Source organism: Gigantopelta aegis, chromosome 6, assembly GCF_016097555.1.
Source record: "Gigantopelta aegis isolate Gae_Host chromosome 6, Gae_host_genome, whole genome shotgun sequence".
In the NCBI taxonomy this organism is placed as follows: Eukaryota; Metazoa; Mollusca; class Gastropoda; order Neomphalida; family Peltospiridae; genus Gigantopelta; species Gigantopelta aegis.
Window position 1 is genome coordinate 38130673 of NC_054704.1, and position 19545 is coordinate 38150217.

Here is a 19545-nt window from a genome sequence, read left to right on the forward strand (position 1 = left end):
AATAGAATCATTCACGAAAATGTGATACATTAAATTTAATAATATTATCACTGAATTTGTCGTCAAAGATGTGGGCAACATTACACGACACCATATTATGAACATTTCACTTCGTACAACCCATACCACAACCTGTGATATAACAGTTGCTGAGTGCAAGTTGGAACAGCAAAACACCGATGTGGGTTTATCCTGTGACCCACTGAACGTTAGCCGAGCGCTCTACCACTGAACCAGATCCCAAGAGGTAAATAAGTCAACGATATGTGATACCAATTTATAATTAACATAGAACAACAATGCTACGTCATAAGAACATCGTAACTCACTGGTTAGACTCCTCGTCTGAGTTGTAACGGATCTTACGATCAAGTGCACGTTACATACAGAATGGTAAATCAAACTAAGCGGTATTCGGTAGGATACCAATTATTCACTAATATAAAAAACCCACCCAAACAAAGCAAAACAAAAAACCCAACAAAACAAAACATCGACACCCCTCAACAAAACAAATAACAACCCCCAAGAAAACCCCCCCCAAAACCCCAGAAAAAAAAACAATAAAAAAAAACGTGTGAGGTTTCCTCTAATGACTACGAGTCAGAATTACCAAATGTTTGACATCCAACAGCGGATTGTTAATTAATCAATGTGCACTGGGGCGGGACGTAGCTCAGTGGTGCAGCGCTCGCCCAATGAACGATCGATCTTGGATCGATCCCCGTTAGTGGGCCCATTGGGTTGTTTCTCGTTCCATCCAGTGCTCCACAGCTGGTGTAACAAAGGCCGTGATATGTATTATCTTGTCTGTGGAATGGTACATATATGGTCCACAAACAGAGGTTTGAGACATCTTCATATTTGAGACCAGACATTCTACTCATAAACAGGTAACTTTTTAAAGTTTATAATTGACGGCACGTTTTGAGAGAACGGAGCCAGCCAGCTTCGGATCAAATTACCAAACTGAAGGTCTGTGGCACTAGATTTAGGTAACAGTGTGTTATAGGTAGTACTAAACCAAATAACTTCCGGCTGGGTCAAGGGTCGAGGTGGACACAACTTTTGATAGAGAAGTGAACACCACAAGTCCTGTGATTGGTTATAAATGTGAGTGTGTTGGTTGTAAAAAGTAATAGTTTCATATGGGTAAAAAAAAAAGAGCAATTTTATTTCATCTAGTACCAATGTGTCAAGTAGCCTTGTGCTTGAAACATGTATGGGGTACCTGTAAAAAAAAGTACTCGAATTTTGTGCGGAACTAGGGTAGTCATAGACGCTACCCGTTATCTGGCCTCAGATTACAGTTATCTTCCCATTTGGTTGTCCAAAATCCGGAAGTTTCACCGCGCAAGTAGTCTGCTGTTTGACTGTGATTATTTCATGGCAGACAGCTATGAAGTGGCAACTGTTTGACTGAAGTGACAGGGGATAGCATGTAGTTTGTAAACATGTGTAACTTGTTGACATTGAAGACTTGTTTGTGGTAATTCCGGCCCATGCAAAAGTAGTGCTTTTTGTGTAAAATGGGTGTACTCCGGCCTGGTTTAGAGGGTGTGTCTGTTTAAACCAATATGCTGGGAGAAAGAGCTGGACAACAGGGGTTGTCCTTTTCAGGGTGTGTGTCCCCCATGCAGGCAAAGGTACATACAAAACTTCACGGGCCTGCTGATATTAATAAAAATGTTATAGCCACTAAGGCTATATAGAAACATATAGCGAAATTAATTGTGGTCTGAGGCCATCTCAGAAACGAGCAGCTTGACCCGCAATGTTTTCTGATTCACTTTAAGTGTGAGTGGTGGTATTTATATGCGTGACGTTTATGTCAATTGATACGCTGCAGGTAGGAGGTTTAGTCACATATGTTACTATTGTCGTCTATGGGATTTGATTTGGTAGTATACACCCTATAGACCATACAGTAGCCTACTTGGCGACCGTGTGGTTGTCAAAATGAACAGGTATTTTTTTTATAAACACTAATAACGCTCTTGCATATCGTCACATAAAGAGGCAGTGGTAGAAGAGTCGACCTACCCGCACATGTTTACAAATACCAGGTAACGAAATCTGCGTGTTAAGTCAGTGGAACAAACGTCCTGTTTAAAATGAGGCCATCGTATTACTTCCTGGTTGATCGACAGTCTTAGAAGAAGCCGCAAAAAGCTGAAGTCATGATATATTATTCTATTATCGTATATTTCTTTATTCTACAAACTAAACCTGCATTCGGTGCTTTTGGTGAGTCGTGAGTTATATTAATATTTATTTTGTTTGCAATCACTGTTTTAATATGTTTTTGTTCAAAACATGTTACTTATATATATATAATTTATTCTGTATACTATATGTGGACTATTTTGATAAACCTTTACACTTGTATATAAGCCCATGCTTATAAAACTTTAGTCTAGACTCCGATTTGTAACGAGGACACACGCATAAAATGTGTATATGGCGTTGCCACGACGTTAAATCTCAGACTTTAGAAAAAAATGGTCAGACTTTATTAGTCTTAAATCTAAAATCTAAATGTTTTATAAGCACGAGATATCAAGTTCGCTATGTGAATTTGATTTCTATGAATATTTACATTATTCATACCAAGTAGAGAGTACTGCTAAAGCAATACATGTCCCCTCCCAGGCCGAGCAAATGTTCGTGTCTCCTAAGTTCAAGGGCCATAACTCTGTGAAAAATCGCCATGTAAGTTAAAGTCTCACTACACAGATCACTTCCGTGTGAGAGTTCATTGATGACGGTCCACTATAGTTCCTAATTGTGACACATGTTATGGTTCACATATTCACTTCTAGGAAATGGTGGAGAATTAAAACAATATGTATGTTTAATGGTAAGCCTTCTGGCTGTATTTTGCCCATGTCATGTTGTAATATTGTGCATCGACCTTTTGGGACATGGGTATATAGCGCAAGTGACAGCCGGAGTGAATCGGTTAATGAACCACCTGTTCGGACCGGTACTACAGCCAGATGCGGTCATATAGCAAAAAATATTTCAAACATGTCAATTGTTTTTATTTTTTATTATTTTTATTATTAGTTTTTTTTAGGGGTGTGTCAAAATGTATATTCTAGTGATCTTACATGTAATAAATAAATTGATCTGAGTGTCTAACACTGAGTTTCTCATTGTAAAAGGTCACAAGGTCAATATCCAAATTCACCCTAATGTCTGTGATTTTGTGCATAATGATTTTGTTAGAATGTACAGTCATAGTGACAAACAGTTTTGATGGTATTATGAATATATAACATAGTATTCTACTATAAAAGTAGAATTTGTATCTGCCATTAATAATATGTGGATCTTCATGCTGAAATATACAGAACAAAAACAGGATTTCAACACTTCATTATGAAACAATTGTTGCCCATAGCAACAATTGATGAAAACTAATATTTGTAATGAACTAACTAGATAATTAGCTTCTTTGTATGTTCCCCATATCAGAACTACCAACAAGGTCATACATTACCATATGGTAGCTACTTGTTTGATGGCTATCTATTGTGTGGATGTCCAAGGAGTAACAATGTGATATGAGGTTTTATTGGATGGTATGGTGCATCTATCTTTTGGTGTATTGGTTAGAGTTCATAAGTTACACGGCTCTAGTATAGTTTTTCATGGTGTAAATGACCCAAATTATCAAACTGTCTTTGACAAAATCTGTCACTAGACTTTAAGGTCTCACTACACAGATCACTTCCGGGTGAGAATTCATTCATCACGGTCCACTATAGTTCCTAACTGTGACACATATTATGGTTCACATATTCACTTCTAGGAAATGGTGAAGAATTAAAACAATATGTATGTTTAATGGTAAGCCTTCTGGCTGTATTTTGCCCATGTTATTTTGTAATATTGTGCATCGACCTTTTGGGACATGGGTATATAGCGCAAGTGACAGCCTGAGTGAATCGGTTAATGAACCACCTGTTCGGACCGGTACTACAGCCAGATGCGGTCATATAGCAAAAAACTGACACGGAAATGTTCTCAATTTTGGAGTGAAAATAAATGCTTATATAATGTATGTTCGCAATGGTGCACGTTGTTAGTGCCAACGAGAACCCGTTCTACTGGCAATCTACGCTTGAAGTTGGGCAGTTTAACATGGGTTTCAATGGCAGTCGACATCTGTGTAGTGAGACCATAATGTAAAACATGAAATTAGTTTATCCCCAAAAATATAAGCTTAGCAAGCCAAAATGAAAATGTACTAGAGTAGCATCCTTATAAAAGGTAATTACATCGAAGTGGATTTGAGCCAAGCGTATGGGGCCCTATTTGGGTCAATATTTCAAACATGTCAATTGTTTTTATTTTTTATTATTTTTATTATTAGTTTTTTTAGGGGTGTGTGTGTGTCAAAATGTATATTCTAGTGATCTTACATGTACTAAATAAATTGATCTGAGTGTCTAACACTGAGTTTCTCATTGTAAAAGGTCACAAGGTCAATATCCAAATTCACCCTAATGTCTGTGATTTTGTGCATAATGATTTTGTTAGAATGTACAGTCATAGTGACAAACAGTTTTGATGGTATTATGAATATATAACATAGTATTCTACTATAAAAGTAGAATTTGTATCTGCCATTAATAATATGTGGATCTTCATGCTGAAATATACAGAACAAAAACAGGATTTCAACACTTCATTATGAAACAATTGTTGCCCATAGCAACAATTGATGAAAACTAATATTTGTAATGAACTAACTAGATAATTAGCTTCTTTGTATGTTCCCCATATCAGAACTACCAACAAGGTCATACATTACCATATGGTAGCTACTTGTTTGATGGCTATCTATTGTGTGGATGTCCAAGGAGTAACAATGTGATATGAGGTTTTATTGGATGGTATGGTGCATCTATCTTTTGGTGTATTGGTTAGAGTTCATAAGTTACACGGCTCTAGTATAGTTTTTCATGGTGTAAATGACCCAAATTATCTAAATGTCTTTGACAAAATCTGTCACTAGACTTTAAGGTCTCACTACACAGATCACTTCCGGGTGAGAATTCATTCATCACGGTCCACTATAGTTCCTAACTGTGACACATATTATGGTTCACATATTCACTTCTAGGAAATGGTGGAGAATTAAAACAATATGTATGTTTAATGGTAAGCCTTCTGGCTGTATTTTGCCCATGTTATTTTGTAATATTGTGCATCGACCTTTTGGGACATGAGTATATAACGCAAGTGACAGCCGGACTGAATCGGTTAATGAACCACCTGGTACTACAGCCAGATGCGGACATATAGCAAAACACTGAGACGGAAATGTTCTCAATTTTGGAGTGAAAATAAATGCTTATATAATGTATGTTCGCAATGGTGCACGTTGTTAGTGCCAAAGAGAACCCGTTCTACTGGCTATTTTCGCTTGAAGTTGGGCAGTTTAACATGGGTTTCAATGGCAGATGACATCTGTGTAGTGAGACCATAAACTTGATCTGTATCTGTGCATGATAAAGCTATATACAAAATTTCAGCTTAATATCTTCTGGCATTGCCAAAAGTGCAGAAAACAAGTTTTGAAATCTCGTAAGTTCAACGGCCATAACTCTTTAAAAATGTGTAAATTGCCATGGAAGTCAAACTTGATCTGTAACAGAAATGATAAAGCTATACACAAAATGTCAAATCAATATCAGTAATAGTGGAATCAGAAAGCCTTTGTAGATGAATTAAGTTGGCCAAACCTTCGAGGGTCATTCCGTTGTACTACTGATGAATTTCACTACTTATTTATATGTACCAAATTTACAGAAGATAGATGTGTATATATTCACAAATAATATTTAACAAACATAAACACATTTAAGCAACTTTTTAATTTTTAAAAATATAGGCATAAAATATTTACAGTAAGAAGTCGTTAATTATACTTACAGTAAATGATGCAACTCACTCGGGTATTGCCTATTATTACCATTAAATATTAATTAAATTTTGGACGATAATTGTCTGATAAAATGCCTGCATTATTACCTTCATTAGAACATTTACCTTTCCTCTGGGTTTTTTTTATGCGAAAGGCCTATAGATGGGTAAAACCCCGAACAGTTAATGAGATCAGGTGGTGAGATAATTAATTAAATAATTTATTTTATGTGACCAGAAAATGACAAAAATAATTGCACACTATGATTTCTGTTATCAAAGCGTGGGATACTAAATTATTGTAAATTATTGCAAAAACATCTCCCGACCCGTGATGATGTTGACCGGCAAAAACCGGTCGAGACAGCAGTATATCGACCTTTAAAAAGGGAAAGTATTCTCCTCGTCACCACACACTTCTAACTATATACTTGAAAAGAAAGTATTTCTAATATATCCACTCGCTACAGATACGCTCGCCACACAACGGACAACTATATGATAATGTTTGTTTGTGATTTTCGTAAATAGTTTTTGTTTGTTCACATTGTGCCCATTTTTCGTTTTATTTTATTAGAAAATGTAGCAGTCGGGAAAACTGCTGATCAGAGTTCATACCTCTCCAACTGGATAAAAAATGCCACTAATGCTGTGGATGGTTCCATCGCGACGTGTATCCATACCGATGTGGGCAAAGATAATTCCTGGTGGGAGGTGGATATGGGTAAAGAATATTTCATTCACCAAGTTGGTATCTACTTCAGGACAGGCTGTGAGTATACACTAGTAGTTTTAGAACGCCTGTTATCGGACCCGTATTATTATTGTAAATATTTAATATAAATATCCAATAGATTTTCTGTATTTAGAAACAAATGTGTTCAGAAGTTCCTTATGTTTTAATAATCATCATGAATACGTCTTTGTAAACACAGGGTGTGGATTGTTTATTTTTGCCAGCTATATAATATGATAACTGTCTAGTCATTAGAACTATTTGACATTGTCGCTGGAAAATTCATATGCGACAAAATGTGAAACATTTTTCATTCTTATCGAAACGCACTATAATAACACAACAAAGACCCAAAGCAACGGATATCCAATATCTTCTGTTACCATACCTTCGTTATCGCCTTCTCTTAATTCTGGTGTGACGAAGTATGCCCCAATATCAATAAATGCCACACACAACATAATTTGACTGATGTGAACAAAGCCTCAACAAATCACCTGCCGCAATATATGTTCATGTAAAATGAACGCACTAATATAAACAACAAATACACTATTTGTTACCATGTTTTACGATTAGAAAAACATTCGTGGCAAACGATCTTTAAATTCAGTGACATTGTTTAGGTTTGTATAAGAGTAAAAAAAAAATCAATACAAATTAACATGTCGCCTTCTGATCTGAAGCTGATAGATATTAAGCATGCACGGAGACGCTTGTCAAAATGGTAATACTGTAACACGGTATGCATTATTATTAACGCGATTGTCATTAAATTTAACCCGTAAGTAAGAAGGCTCCTATTCAATTTATCCAGTAACGTGCTAGACAATTCTGTTTAATTAGTAAGGAAGTACTGCTAGGCATTGGAACAGGAATTGTACTTAATTTGGTGTACGTACGTGTAATTAATAAAATTTCAACATAATGTAACCGAGACAATAACGTTATGGAGAGAACCACATAGACATTGTAGAATCATTGTCCAGGTGGTATCACATTTATCTTATGGCGTCTTGTAAAAGAATATAATTCATGTGACATAGAAGCTGTTGTAATTAGCATACACATGTGAGAGAGAGAGAGAGAGAGAGAGAGAGAGAGAGAGAGAGAGAGAGAGAGAGAGAGAGAGAGAGAGAGAGAGAGAGAGAGAGAGAGAGAGAATAATAAATAAGAGTTCAAACTATTTATTTCAGACTATATCATATATTATCAGTCATGCATCGGTTTCCTTAAGGTGTCACCATTAATATGATTACTGATCATGCAGATGTACCAATGTTTTATGTCTGTCCAAGAGGGATGGTAGCAATGCAGTGGCAACATGATACAATGTAATGTTAAAAATGAATTGTAGCAACTCTATTCATCCCTTCTATTTAATTAAGAAGTGAAACCTATATTTTATATTTTATTTTTGCGTGATACTATTTGTCAGAAAGTAATGCATTATGCTTTGTACATGGTATGATCTTTGATCATGCAACATGAAAATCATCAATCATAAGTGGTGGTAGGCTTGGGCAAATCGAGGTCTAATTTTTACGCCTTGCATTTTCTATAAACATTTGGGTAACTGAACACGAATCCGATGCATTTTTTGGTCTACGGCCACGTTTTATATCCGTAACTGTAATTTGCCATGAATTTAAAAGTTTTTAGAGCAAATATTTCGTGTAATATATCAATATATAGGTTTTGGAGGTTGTAAAACACGAATATGGCACTTCAAACAGTCTCTTTGTGCATTTATGCACCAATAATACAGTGTTTTACTCGATTATTTTCAGTAATTTGAGCACACACTTAATAATTGGTTCATGTGCTCACCACATTTAATACAAACTGTTGAAAACGGGTGATACAATCCTATGAACCATGCTGTTTATCTGCACAGTGTAAAGAGAACAACAAGAATAACTTATCCGATGACCCTGAGGACTATACACAGGTTTACATATACATGTCCCAGATAGCACACCATGGTTGGTCCAACATAAACTGTACCGTTGGCCCAACGTAGACTGCCGAAGTTGGCACATGGTCATTTTGTCCGTTGGGCCAACGTTGGCTCACTGTTGCCATTTCTACTTGCACCAACGGTGTACCAACTTTGTGCTAACATTTTCATACCACGTTAAATAGTTGTCCCAGCGTTGTGCCAACATTGGGCCAAGGTAATTAAGAATAACAAAAGTACATATGAATCTTGTTCATCATATTTTTCGGATTCCGACGACGTCTACGTGGCTGCTGGCCTCGCACGTTGCCTCTCCTCCTCAAGTTCTGGAATGACAAATGCAGAAGATAAAGATATCATACTAAAAGGATTTCAACAGTTCAGTCTTACATATGCAGCTGAAAATTAAAGTATATACCACTAAATAAAAAGGTTGTTCGTATGTAATCAGTATACGCACATGTCACCTTGTTGAGACTATTAGTTGTCAAAAAATAACATATAACATTTCTCTCGAGTTAAAAGAAAGTATTTAAAGTTATATCATCCCACAGACGGGATAGCACATACCACGGCCTTTGATATGCCAGTCGTGGTGCACTGGCTGGAACGAGAAATAGCCCAATGGGTCCACAGACGGGGATTGATCCCAAACCGACCGCGCATCAAGCGAGCGATTTACCTCTGGGCGACGCCCCCCCCCATTACAGTACTTATTCATAATTCGAAAACTAAATAACCTAGCTATTACATGTCTTGCTACATACAGATGTGATATACAACTTGGCCTTCTCTTATTTTGTTCCATGTTGATGGACATTGCTTGTCATGTCCTTGATTTATTTTTGATCTTATTCAGTGTTACACATTAAATATGTTTAAAACGATATAAGGGCTATTTGTTTTTAAATGGGTGGGGTAAGCCTAAAGAATTTTTCTAAATGTGGGGAGGGATGTCTTTATACAGATTCTGCTATATTCATCATTATTAACAAATACTGAAAATATATAGGTGGGAGTTTCACAAATGGCCAGGCCCTCCTCAATCCAATACTGTTTAAAAGGAATAGCCCTAATAAAATTATAAACTGGAAATAGTCAAATATGATGGCAAAATATCACTCCTTTTCTTATCATACGTCTTTTTGAGGACCCCACTTCGGTCTGATGCATATCTTAGCCAATTTCTTAGATGCTGTTCCGCTTCTGCCTCTTTAATGTTGCAGTTTTTGGCAGCATCTTCAGAAAATAAGAAATGACAAATATTAAATACATGTTTTCAACTTTTTAGATGTAGAATTATTTCACAAGTTAACCCAATTATAGCTTGAACAAATTAGAAGTTGAACATTATTGGATTAACTGTTTTTAACTTAGATTATTAGCAAAATTAATCATTATAAACTTAATATATACTAAAACATTTCTAATAAAGAATAGATATTTCATGTCTATGTATATTTTATTATAGGATATTAAACGAGTGTCCATTTCTTATCAAGTTTATGTCACGAGTGAAATTATTTTTATTTGCCTTAGCGAGTGACAAATAAAAATGATGTTTAGACTAATATCGTATTTGATACCCAAATAATTATGTTTTAAATTGAGAAATCATTGTATAAGAATACACACGGTGATCATTTGTAACGTCAAGTGGGACGTAACACTCCTAATGGCACGTAACACTTTCACAGGTACCAAGATATTTTGAACCATTATATTAGGGGTAATAATACCTTTTATCAACTTTCTGAGAATTAATTTCCTGATGCCTTTTTGTTTTTCCTCCTGCCAACCCAGTTGTACTGACAGGCGAAGGGTTGGGTGAATTACACTCCATTATTCTTTCAATTACATCCTTTGCTGTTATGCGTCCAAAGAATTCAAATAGGCAACCTATATGTAATTCATAACTACAGCAGCATTAAATATCATAAAAATATGTTACAAGTGGGTGTTATATTAATTGTTCATCTCTTAACCAATCATTAGTTCATGCATATGAAAATCACATTACAGATTTATATTATTTGTTAGAAAATGTCACAAGATTTAGAATTTTGTTTTGAAAGATTCTTTTTTTGTGATCAAATAATAATTTTATTTTTGTTTAATGTCATGTTCTATGCACACTAATAATTATCGATCTAGTTCCCATTAAATTCATATTTCTCACCTATCACCCTCTGTATATGATTATCTTAATAAAAAAAACACCTTTCCACAAAATAAACAAAAACTGGCAAAAAATCTGACATAATATATTACATTATGTCCACACACCTTACTAATAAAATTTCAATCAGACTGCCTGAAATTTTCAATATGACTTTGTAGATGCCAATAGAGTTAAAGGGACATTCTGAGTTTGCTGCAATTTTTAAGATGTTATCGACTGACAAAGACTTTTTAACAATTGTAATTATATATCAAATATATTTGTCTGCATAAAATATTAGTGGATGTATATTAATTGTGTTTCTGATCGTTCTAATATTGTACTAGGTTAAATTTCATTTTATTTCCTAAAATATTGTTTTTTCGTACGTACGAAATTATTTTAAGACAAAATCCAATTTGGGCTTCTTAGAAATATTAAGACGACAAGAAACACATTGAATATACAGACACTGATATTCTAAAGAAGAAAATGTATTTAATATGTAAGATTAATCGTAGAAATATTTTATTAGTCGGAAACATCTTACAATGCAGCAAACTCGGGAATGTCTCTTTAATATAAATATCATATATTTTTAAATTATAAATTGTATTATCCCCAGATCAATCACAATGTCATGCTTCGGGAGCCCTGATTCACTGCCTTTTAACGTCATCAAATATATTAAATTAAACAAATATATAACAGAATCATAGCATTCATAAGGAGATATTTAGCTTTTTAAAACATAAAATAAGAAAGGAAAACAATGAGAGAGAATGCAGGTAACATGTTGCTCAGTATCGCGTCGTGATTCGCTACACAAGTACCAGAGATCGCTACACAATTTTAATACATTAAACAGTAGTTGCCAATCAATTTTCAAATGACTAGAAATATCACTAATCAAAATTTGGAAACAAAATGTTCCCTGGAATGATAAGATATTGAGATGTTAATAACAAGATTTAAAAAAAAAAATTAAATTGTTTTTTAGTTTGCTTGTTTTTGTCTATTTGTTTGCAAAAGTAAATTTTCAAGCAGAAGTAAATTTAGCCCAAATGCTTCAATGCGGTAATTTATTTTTTTACGATTTACGCAAATCCTTGGCAATTTCACAGATAAATCCGTACATTTTCTGAAGCAGAAAATATTCATATTCATTAAGATTTTATATCGTGTTCCAAATACTTACGTGACTGGTTAAATTCCCGAAATTAATGCTGGAAATATTTTCTGTCCAAACACAAATGACTGGCTGCTGAAGGTGAACGTCACAGTTTTCCTCACACAGTCGCAAGGTGGGGCGTAATCGGCCGAACCATCCAACGACGATAGTGCCAACCATGGCGACGTTGGGTCAACGTAGTTGTGCTATCTGGGGTATGTCAACCAAAAATGAAAACTGGTGGCTGCCTAATCAGCAGAATGCTTTCTGTATGCAATGCACCAGAAAAAGGCTACATGCAACTAGAAAGGGCATTGCAAGTGAAATTGTATGTACGGAAGCTTCTATTTGATTGGATAATAACATTGTTTACCACAAGACAGAAAGAGCAGTGGGTAAATAAATATTGGTTGACTATGAAACATTACATAAAAATTAAGAAGTATGAGAATACTTCAAAGCCAAAGTCAACAAAATATTTTAAAATGTCAATGACTGATTAATAATGCGTACAATATCCGAAACAGAGTTAGAATCTGAAAATTGAGTACATTTAGGTATAATTAACTAAGTTTTAAAATGAGATTTCAAAACCTACCTTTAATAATACAATGCATTATTTATACCTTTTGTAGGAAAGAAATATACAAACAACAAGGATAGGACAAAGAAAACAGGCAAATGAATTCTACCAAGGAGCTACATGATTTACTAAATCCTATTAGTTGAGTTCACAAATGAATCTGGTGTAGGCCTACAGTTTGAATGGCCATCTTCCACCCTGACGTTGGCACCAGCCACACCTCCAACACTAACATAATGTGTATTCAAACAGTACAAAAGATTCCTTCATAACCTCACTGATTGGCTTCTTACTTAATCTCGAAAATTAACCTCTGTGGCAGAATTAATTTTATTCATTAATTTGTCATTTTCTTGCTGCTGCTTCTTTTATGCTAAGTTTCTTCTATGTTCACATATTTTCTTCGTATGCCAGTTAACGGAATGTAATGTTCAAGAATGGAAGGTGTACTGTTGCATTATATTGCCCTGTTATTCAAGTAGATGTCTTCGTTATGTTCAGTTATAGTTACTTCACCCTCTGTCTCTGTTGATATATTAAATAAATTAGTGGTCAGTCATTGAATTTGTACTTCCCCTCACAATTTTCTGCGATATTCTGAAATGTTTCAGTCAACCATATTTGTCTTTTTTACTGCTCTTTCTGTCTTGGGGGTAAACCTGTATATTTCACCAAGGAATGCGATTGTTTTACTTACAATTTAATGTGCACGGTCATTTTAGTTACTTGAAGCTTTTTACCTAATACATATTATATAGAAAGCCTGCTACTTATCGTTTTGGTTGATATTCGTGAGCCTATTATTAGGACTGAACGAATAAGTTTCCCGTTCTGTCCACACTGCGTGTGCAGACATAACAAGATGATTTCAAATATTTATGCCATCCCTTTTTAACAATAAAGATATAGATCCATTTTCTGGTATTAAATATGGCGAAAACATGACCCCACATACTAACTGTTCACTCATGCTGATAACAAAATAGTGAAATTCCATGATATCCTGTGGAAAAAATAGTTTAGTGCAAAAATGTAGGAAAGACCTTTATATGAAGTGTATGATATTTGAAAGTGTCATTTTCGTGTTCTGTAAGCCAGAAAACCCATATATAGATATATTACAAGGGGTATGTATAGGATGTAAAAGCTACAAAATACTCAACACAAGATGAAATTGTGCCGTCATTTTGAATAAATCAAAGTTCTGGATATAAAATGTGGTCGTAGACAAACAATTCCACCGAATTCGTGTTCATTGACCAAAATGGCCATATAAATGACCAGGCATATTTATCTAATGTAGAAAAAATATTTATTTGCCCAAGCCTAGTGGTAGTCAGTTGTTCCGTAAATATAAATATACATTGCCCAATCATTTAACGGCCAGTAGTTTATATCCACACATGTGTATTGTTTTTAGGGAAATGGAGGCGAAATGGAATCCAGGTGTACACGTCTATGTCACCGCGACAGACTGTTACTGGACAGCCATGTGGTGAACAAATCACAGGTAACATGGATGGATCTGACATTGCCGATGTAACAACTAGAACATGTGATGTTACAGGGAGGTACGTGACACTCTACACCAACACTCTTAATAAAGACTCGTGTAACGCCTGTGATGGCGGAAAAGCCATGGATTTCTGTGAAGTGTTTGTTATGGGTAAGTAATTTACTATTAGGTTTCACATTTGAATAATGTTACAGATATTGCTGTAGCTTTAAGTCAACCAGGATTTACATTCTGCATATAATGTGTCTATTGGCTAAGCACGATATATTGTAGGTGCATCATATATAGTACATTGTTGATAAACGTATACATCATTTTAAAATTGATTGAAAAATGTGCAGATGAACTAAAGACAGCACCTCAAACAGTATATCTATAGTTCGACTAAGAGTAAGAGTATTCACTTTTGTGCACATATATTAGTATACAACAAGCACTTTTTCAAACATAATTTTTTAATAACTTTTTTAATGTAAATTGAAGCAAATAGACCTAATTAGAAAAACAAACACTCAAAATGGTATAATATTTTCATTCATAAATCTTGTTCAGCATAGATATAAACATTACACGTCAGTGGATATTCCAGGGCTAATTTCGCAAATATGCAAAAAAGCTCACCAAAGCAAAGATATAATAATTTTTTTAAAAAGAAGAAAAATAGAAGAAACACACCCCCCCCCCCCACAATTTTCTTTGTTATCTTAGCTAGCTATCCTCCAAGTTTTAATGTGTTTGATTGGACCATGCATTTTAATTATTAAGGAAAACGTGTTACCCGTCTGCCGAAACTGTCCACAGCCGGACATAGAAACACAGAAATGTTGAAACATATTATAATGTTGCTACATACTGATAATCATTTTACAACTGATATGTCCTATCGACAATATCATTATGTAGTCTTTGTATATTTTAATATAAAATATATCAGGCCCGTATGGCCTAGTGACTTATTCTCCCTCCCACACTTGAGGACAAAAATGTATGCTTTAAAATTTCCCAAATCTACATAAATAAAGATGATATAAAGATGAAAATCTAGCTTGTATCCCTCACTACAGAATGAACCCACACACTTCAAATATCGTTCCTACATAACTGTACCACTTTCGATATGCAACTAAGGTGCTAGAGTCAAGTACAGTAATTTATTCATCATCCTAGTTTATGAACCCGGACTTTAAACGATCTATCTGATATAACAGATAATTCTACATAAATGTAGGTATGGATGTTTAAATTACAATATTTGTGATTTTAAACAAACTATATAAACCATTTAAATAATGTCCCTTTTAGCATGTGAATCTAACGTTAAATAGGGGGCGAGACGTAGCCCAGTGGTAAAGCCCTCTCTTGATGCGCGGTCGGTTTGGGATCAATCCCCATTAGTTGGCCAATTGGGCTATTTCTCGCTCCAGCCAGTGAACCACGACTGGTACATCAAAGGCCGTGGTATGTGCTATTATGTCTATGGTATGGTGCATATAAAATATCCTTGTGCTGCTAATCGAAAAGAGTAGCCAATAAAGTGGCGAAATCGGATTTCCTCCCTCAATATCTGTGTGGTCTTAACCATATGTCCGACGCCACATAACCCCAAAATAAAATGTGTGTGAGTGCGTCGTTAAATGAACCATTTCTTCCAAACGTCAAACATGGGCCTAACTGTACAAAATGTGCACGGATCGTAAATGTGCTATAAAAAGTCATCCTTCCTTATTGTTTAACCTATAGTGGCTAGTGAGAGAGATATCGGTTTGATGGCATTACAAATCACCACTGAACCATTAAAACTCCCTATGGGTGAGTCGACAGCGGGGGTGCAAACTAAATATCTACCAGCTTTATATATATACGACACACAACTTCCCCAAAACCCAAAATAAAAAAAACACCCCTGAAAAAACAACAATAACAAAAAACCCTAAAAAAACAACACACAATTTTTCTTTATTTAACGACACCACTAGAGCACATTGATTTATTAATTATCAGCTATTTGATGTGAAACATTTGGTAATTTTGACATGTAGTCTTAGAGAGGAAACCCGCTACATTTTCAATTAGTAGCAAGGTATCTTTTATATGCACCATCCCACAGACAGGATAGTTCATACCACGGCGTTTGATATACCAGTCGTGGTGCACTGACTGCTACGAAAAATAGCCCAATTAGTCCACCGACGGGGATCGATCCCAAACCGACCGATCCCAAACCGACCGCGCATCAAGCGAGTACTTTACCACCCGACTACGTCCCGCCCCACAACACAAAAAGCCAACAAACAAGTAAACAACCTACAACAGAACCTCCTCCAACAAAAAGTCGGTTTCTTGAAAAAAGTTAGGGTAGAAGATGGTTTTAAACGTGATACTTATTTGAGAGCCTTATGGGCACTAAGCTACGTATTATAATTTTAATAATAATAATGTTACAATGCCCATAAATGTTGATTCCCCTTAGTATATAACAAATTATATCCCATGTAAAATAGGCATAATACATTGTAACATACCAAGATAGTTAAATCAGATTTTTAAAAACAAAAAAAAAACAAATCAACAATATGAAGAAAAACAACCCCCTACCCCGACACCCCCCAAAACAACAACAAGCAAGCAAAGAAGAAGAACAACAACAAACAACAAAACACACATACACAAACAAGAGGTGAACCAAATAGGCGTTGGGGAATGCATTTTGTATTAGAATTCAAGTCAATATGACAAGTTAGGGTAGTTTTATTACAACTGGAGTTCGGTAAACTATTGCAATTCAGAACATTACATGTATTCTGTCCATGAGTGGATCGGAACTAAATTAGTAACAATTTGAGTCTAGTCTGAAATGTTTTTTAAAACTTTGTTTCAGAGCAGTGAAGGAATGTTATTTAAATGTAGGTATGGATGTTTAAATTACATTTTATTTTTTGGTTTTAAATAAAGTATTAAAAAAAAACACATTTGAATAATTTTCCTTTCAGCATGTGAACTTAACGTCAAATATGGGCCTAACTGTAACAAGATGTGCAACGATCGTAAATGCGCTACAAAAACGTCATCCTGCGACATGATTGGCACTTGTATTGGTGGATGTCAAGCTGGTTGGAAGAACACAGACTGTACTGAAGGTATGGTTTTTTTCCATATTGTTTAACCTATAGTTGCTTGTGACAGAGATATTGGTTTAGTGGCATTACAAATCCCCACTGGACGATTAAAACAGACTGATGTTTCAGCACTAAACTACCATGGCCAGTGTAAAACTGAATGCAAGGCTGCAGGAACAGCTGTCCACCCTAACTTTATCTTCTAATAATGCAGGTCCTAGGTCTAATATACCTAGGAATGCAAGTCGTAGGGACTTACGTTCCTTAGGAATAATAATAATAAAAAAAAAACTAAATATATTTGCGTTATATAATTATCATGTTATTTTATTGTTTAAAGATTCATATTGGCGAGTTTGTAGTTCTCTGGAGTTTGTGCCTTTTGTCAATAAGGTTGCGGGCGCGTGTACAGAGGGGGGTGTCGTGGGGTGGTTAAAACGTGCCTCAAAGCAAATTTCCACTTGCCAGTCTAGTCCCCCACTGCATAATTTCACCTGAACATATCCCTGTGCTGTTAATTTGCTCATTTGCAGAGCAAAACTAATTTGGTCTAACACATAAGCAAGAAAGACATTTTTTATTTAACGACGCACTCAACCACATTTTATTTACGGTTATATGGCGTCAGACATACTGGTTAAGGACCACTCAGATTTTGAGAGGAAACCCGCTGTTGCCACTACATGGGCTACTCTTTCCGATTAGCAGAAGGGGATCTTTTATTTGCGCTTCCCACAGGCAGGATAGCACAAAACCATGGCCTTTGTTGAACCAGTTATGGATCACTGGTCGGTGCAAGTGGTTTACGGCTACCCATTGAGCCTTGCGGAACACTCTCACATCAGGGTTTGGAGTCGGTATCTGAATTAAAAATCCCATGCCTCGACTGGATCCGAAACCCAGTACCTACCAGCCTGTAGACCGATGGCCTAACCACGACGCCACCGAGGCCGGTTAAAACATAACAAGTCAGAAAGGGCTATGTGATTCTTAGTCCGAACCCACCATATCATCGATACAAATTATGTAGAGAATGGCTTTCATTAAAGTTAATCAATTCATAGAAATATCGATGGACTAAGCGTGGGTGTTAACAGGTCAATAGGTCTCTTCAGCAGCTAAAAAAAATACCTGAAAAATGATCATACTGTCAATAATTTGGACACAAACTTTACAGAGGTAAATTTTTAAACAGACTATATATATATACTGAATACAATTGGAAAATGCACCAGGATAATACACTTATATTTTGGTATAGTTAGTGCACTATAATTATTTGGTAATTGGTTGTGTTTTTTAACGTAAGGGGTTTATCTGTTTAATTAACAACAGACGCCCGACATCAAAGTTCGTAGAATTTTATTCAGTAATGCAAAACTAAAGTGACTATCAAAAAAAACGAAAAGTCAGTAATTTTGTATGGCCACCTCTAGCATTCACACACGCTACGCAGCGTTGACGCAATGGACAGAATCAGCCTCTGGGTGAGGTTCTGGGGTAACCTCTGCCATTGATCTTGGAGTGCCTGCTCAAGATGCCGAACGTTGTGAAAACTGACGTTTGGTGGAGACGTCGTCCCATCTCATCCCACAAATGCTCGATTGGAGAAAGGTCAGGGGATAGTGCAGGCCATTCCAGGAGAGGGATGTTTACATTAGCTAAAAACTGCATGTTTAATCGTCGCAGTGTGCGCTCTTTGCGTTGTCCTGTTGAAAGGTGTGCAGTTCTGGGTGAGCAGCAAACTGGGGTGCGACAATTCTTCTCAAGACGTTAGTTATCGATACTGGGCTGTCACCCTCCCATGGCAGACATGTAAAGGTGTTCTATACTGATAACATGATTCCGCCCCAAATCATAAACACTTGCCGCCTCCCCTCGGTCAGTTTCAACAACGCACCTCATCGTCCTGTATATCGTTCTCCACGACGACACCAAACACGAAGGTCGTCCATCAGCATGCCTAGGATGAAATCGAGATTCGTCTGAAAACACAAGACACCTTCCACTGCCGTCTATTCCAGTATCGATGACGATTACACCAGTCTAGCGTGCAATCCTGCCCTGCAAGTAAGCGGCGTCGTACAGTGTTTGCGGCTAACTGGACCACGGTTTTCCCTTGAATCGTAGGTGGCTATTTGTGCTTTGGTGTTTCTACTAGTTGTCTTTTGTTGGTTTTTGTAAAGTGCGTCGTAAATTGCGAGATGATGTAAATAGATATGTCTTGGATGTTGTAAACCCTCTGTTGGCAGGTCTGGTCGATGTCGATGGTCAAGTTTCTTGTAAACGACAAACAATCTCGATCTTGTTGAGGATTACATATAAGACGTGTGCTATAGGCGATTTGATAACCAGCACATGCATT

General features: G+C 36.0%; 1 protein-coding gene across 1 annotated transcript; it reads left to right on the forward strand.

The window, feature by feature from the left end:
* Positions 1-2031: 2031 nt before the first annotated feature.
* On the forward strand, positions 2032-17724 carry LOC121374520. Its single transcript, XM_041501623.1, has 5 exons — positions 2032-2247; positions 6515-6709; positions 13969-14214; positions 17055-17201; positions 17714-17724. Exons 1-5 carry the CDS (start codon positions 2181-2183, stop codon positions 17722-17724), a joined length of 666 nt encoding a protein of 221 aa, XP_041357557.1. The 5' UTR covers positions 2032-2180.
* Positions 17725-19545: the final 1821 nt, after the last annotated feature.

Bases quoted from the DNA above. Each gene is read 5' to 3' on its own strand.
- LOC121374520 (XM_041501623.1), top strand. From the start codon at position 2,181: ATGATATATTATTCTATTATCGTATATTTCTTTATTCTACAAACTAAA. The intron at 2,248-6,514 runs GTGAGTCGTGAG...TTATTTTATTAG, and splicing joins ACCTGCATTCGGTGCTTTTG to AAAATGTAGCAGTCGGGAAA. The intron at 6,710-13,968 runs GTGAGTATACAC...TATTGTTTTTAG, and splicing joins TATCTACTTCAGGACAGGCT to GGAAATGGAGGCGAAATGGA.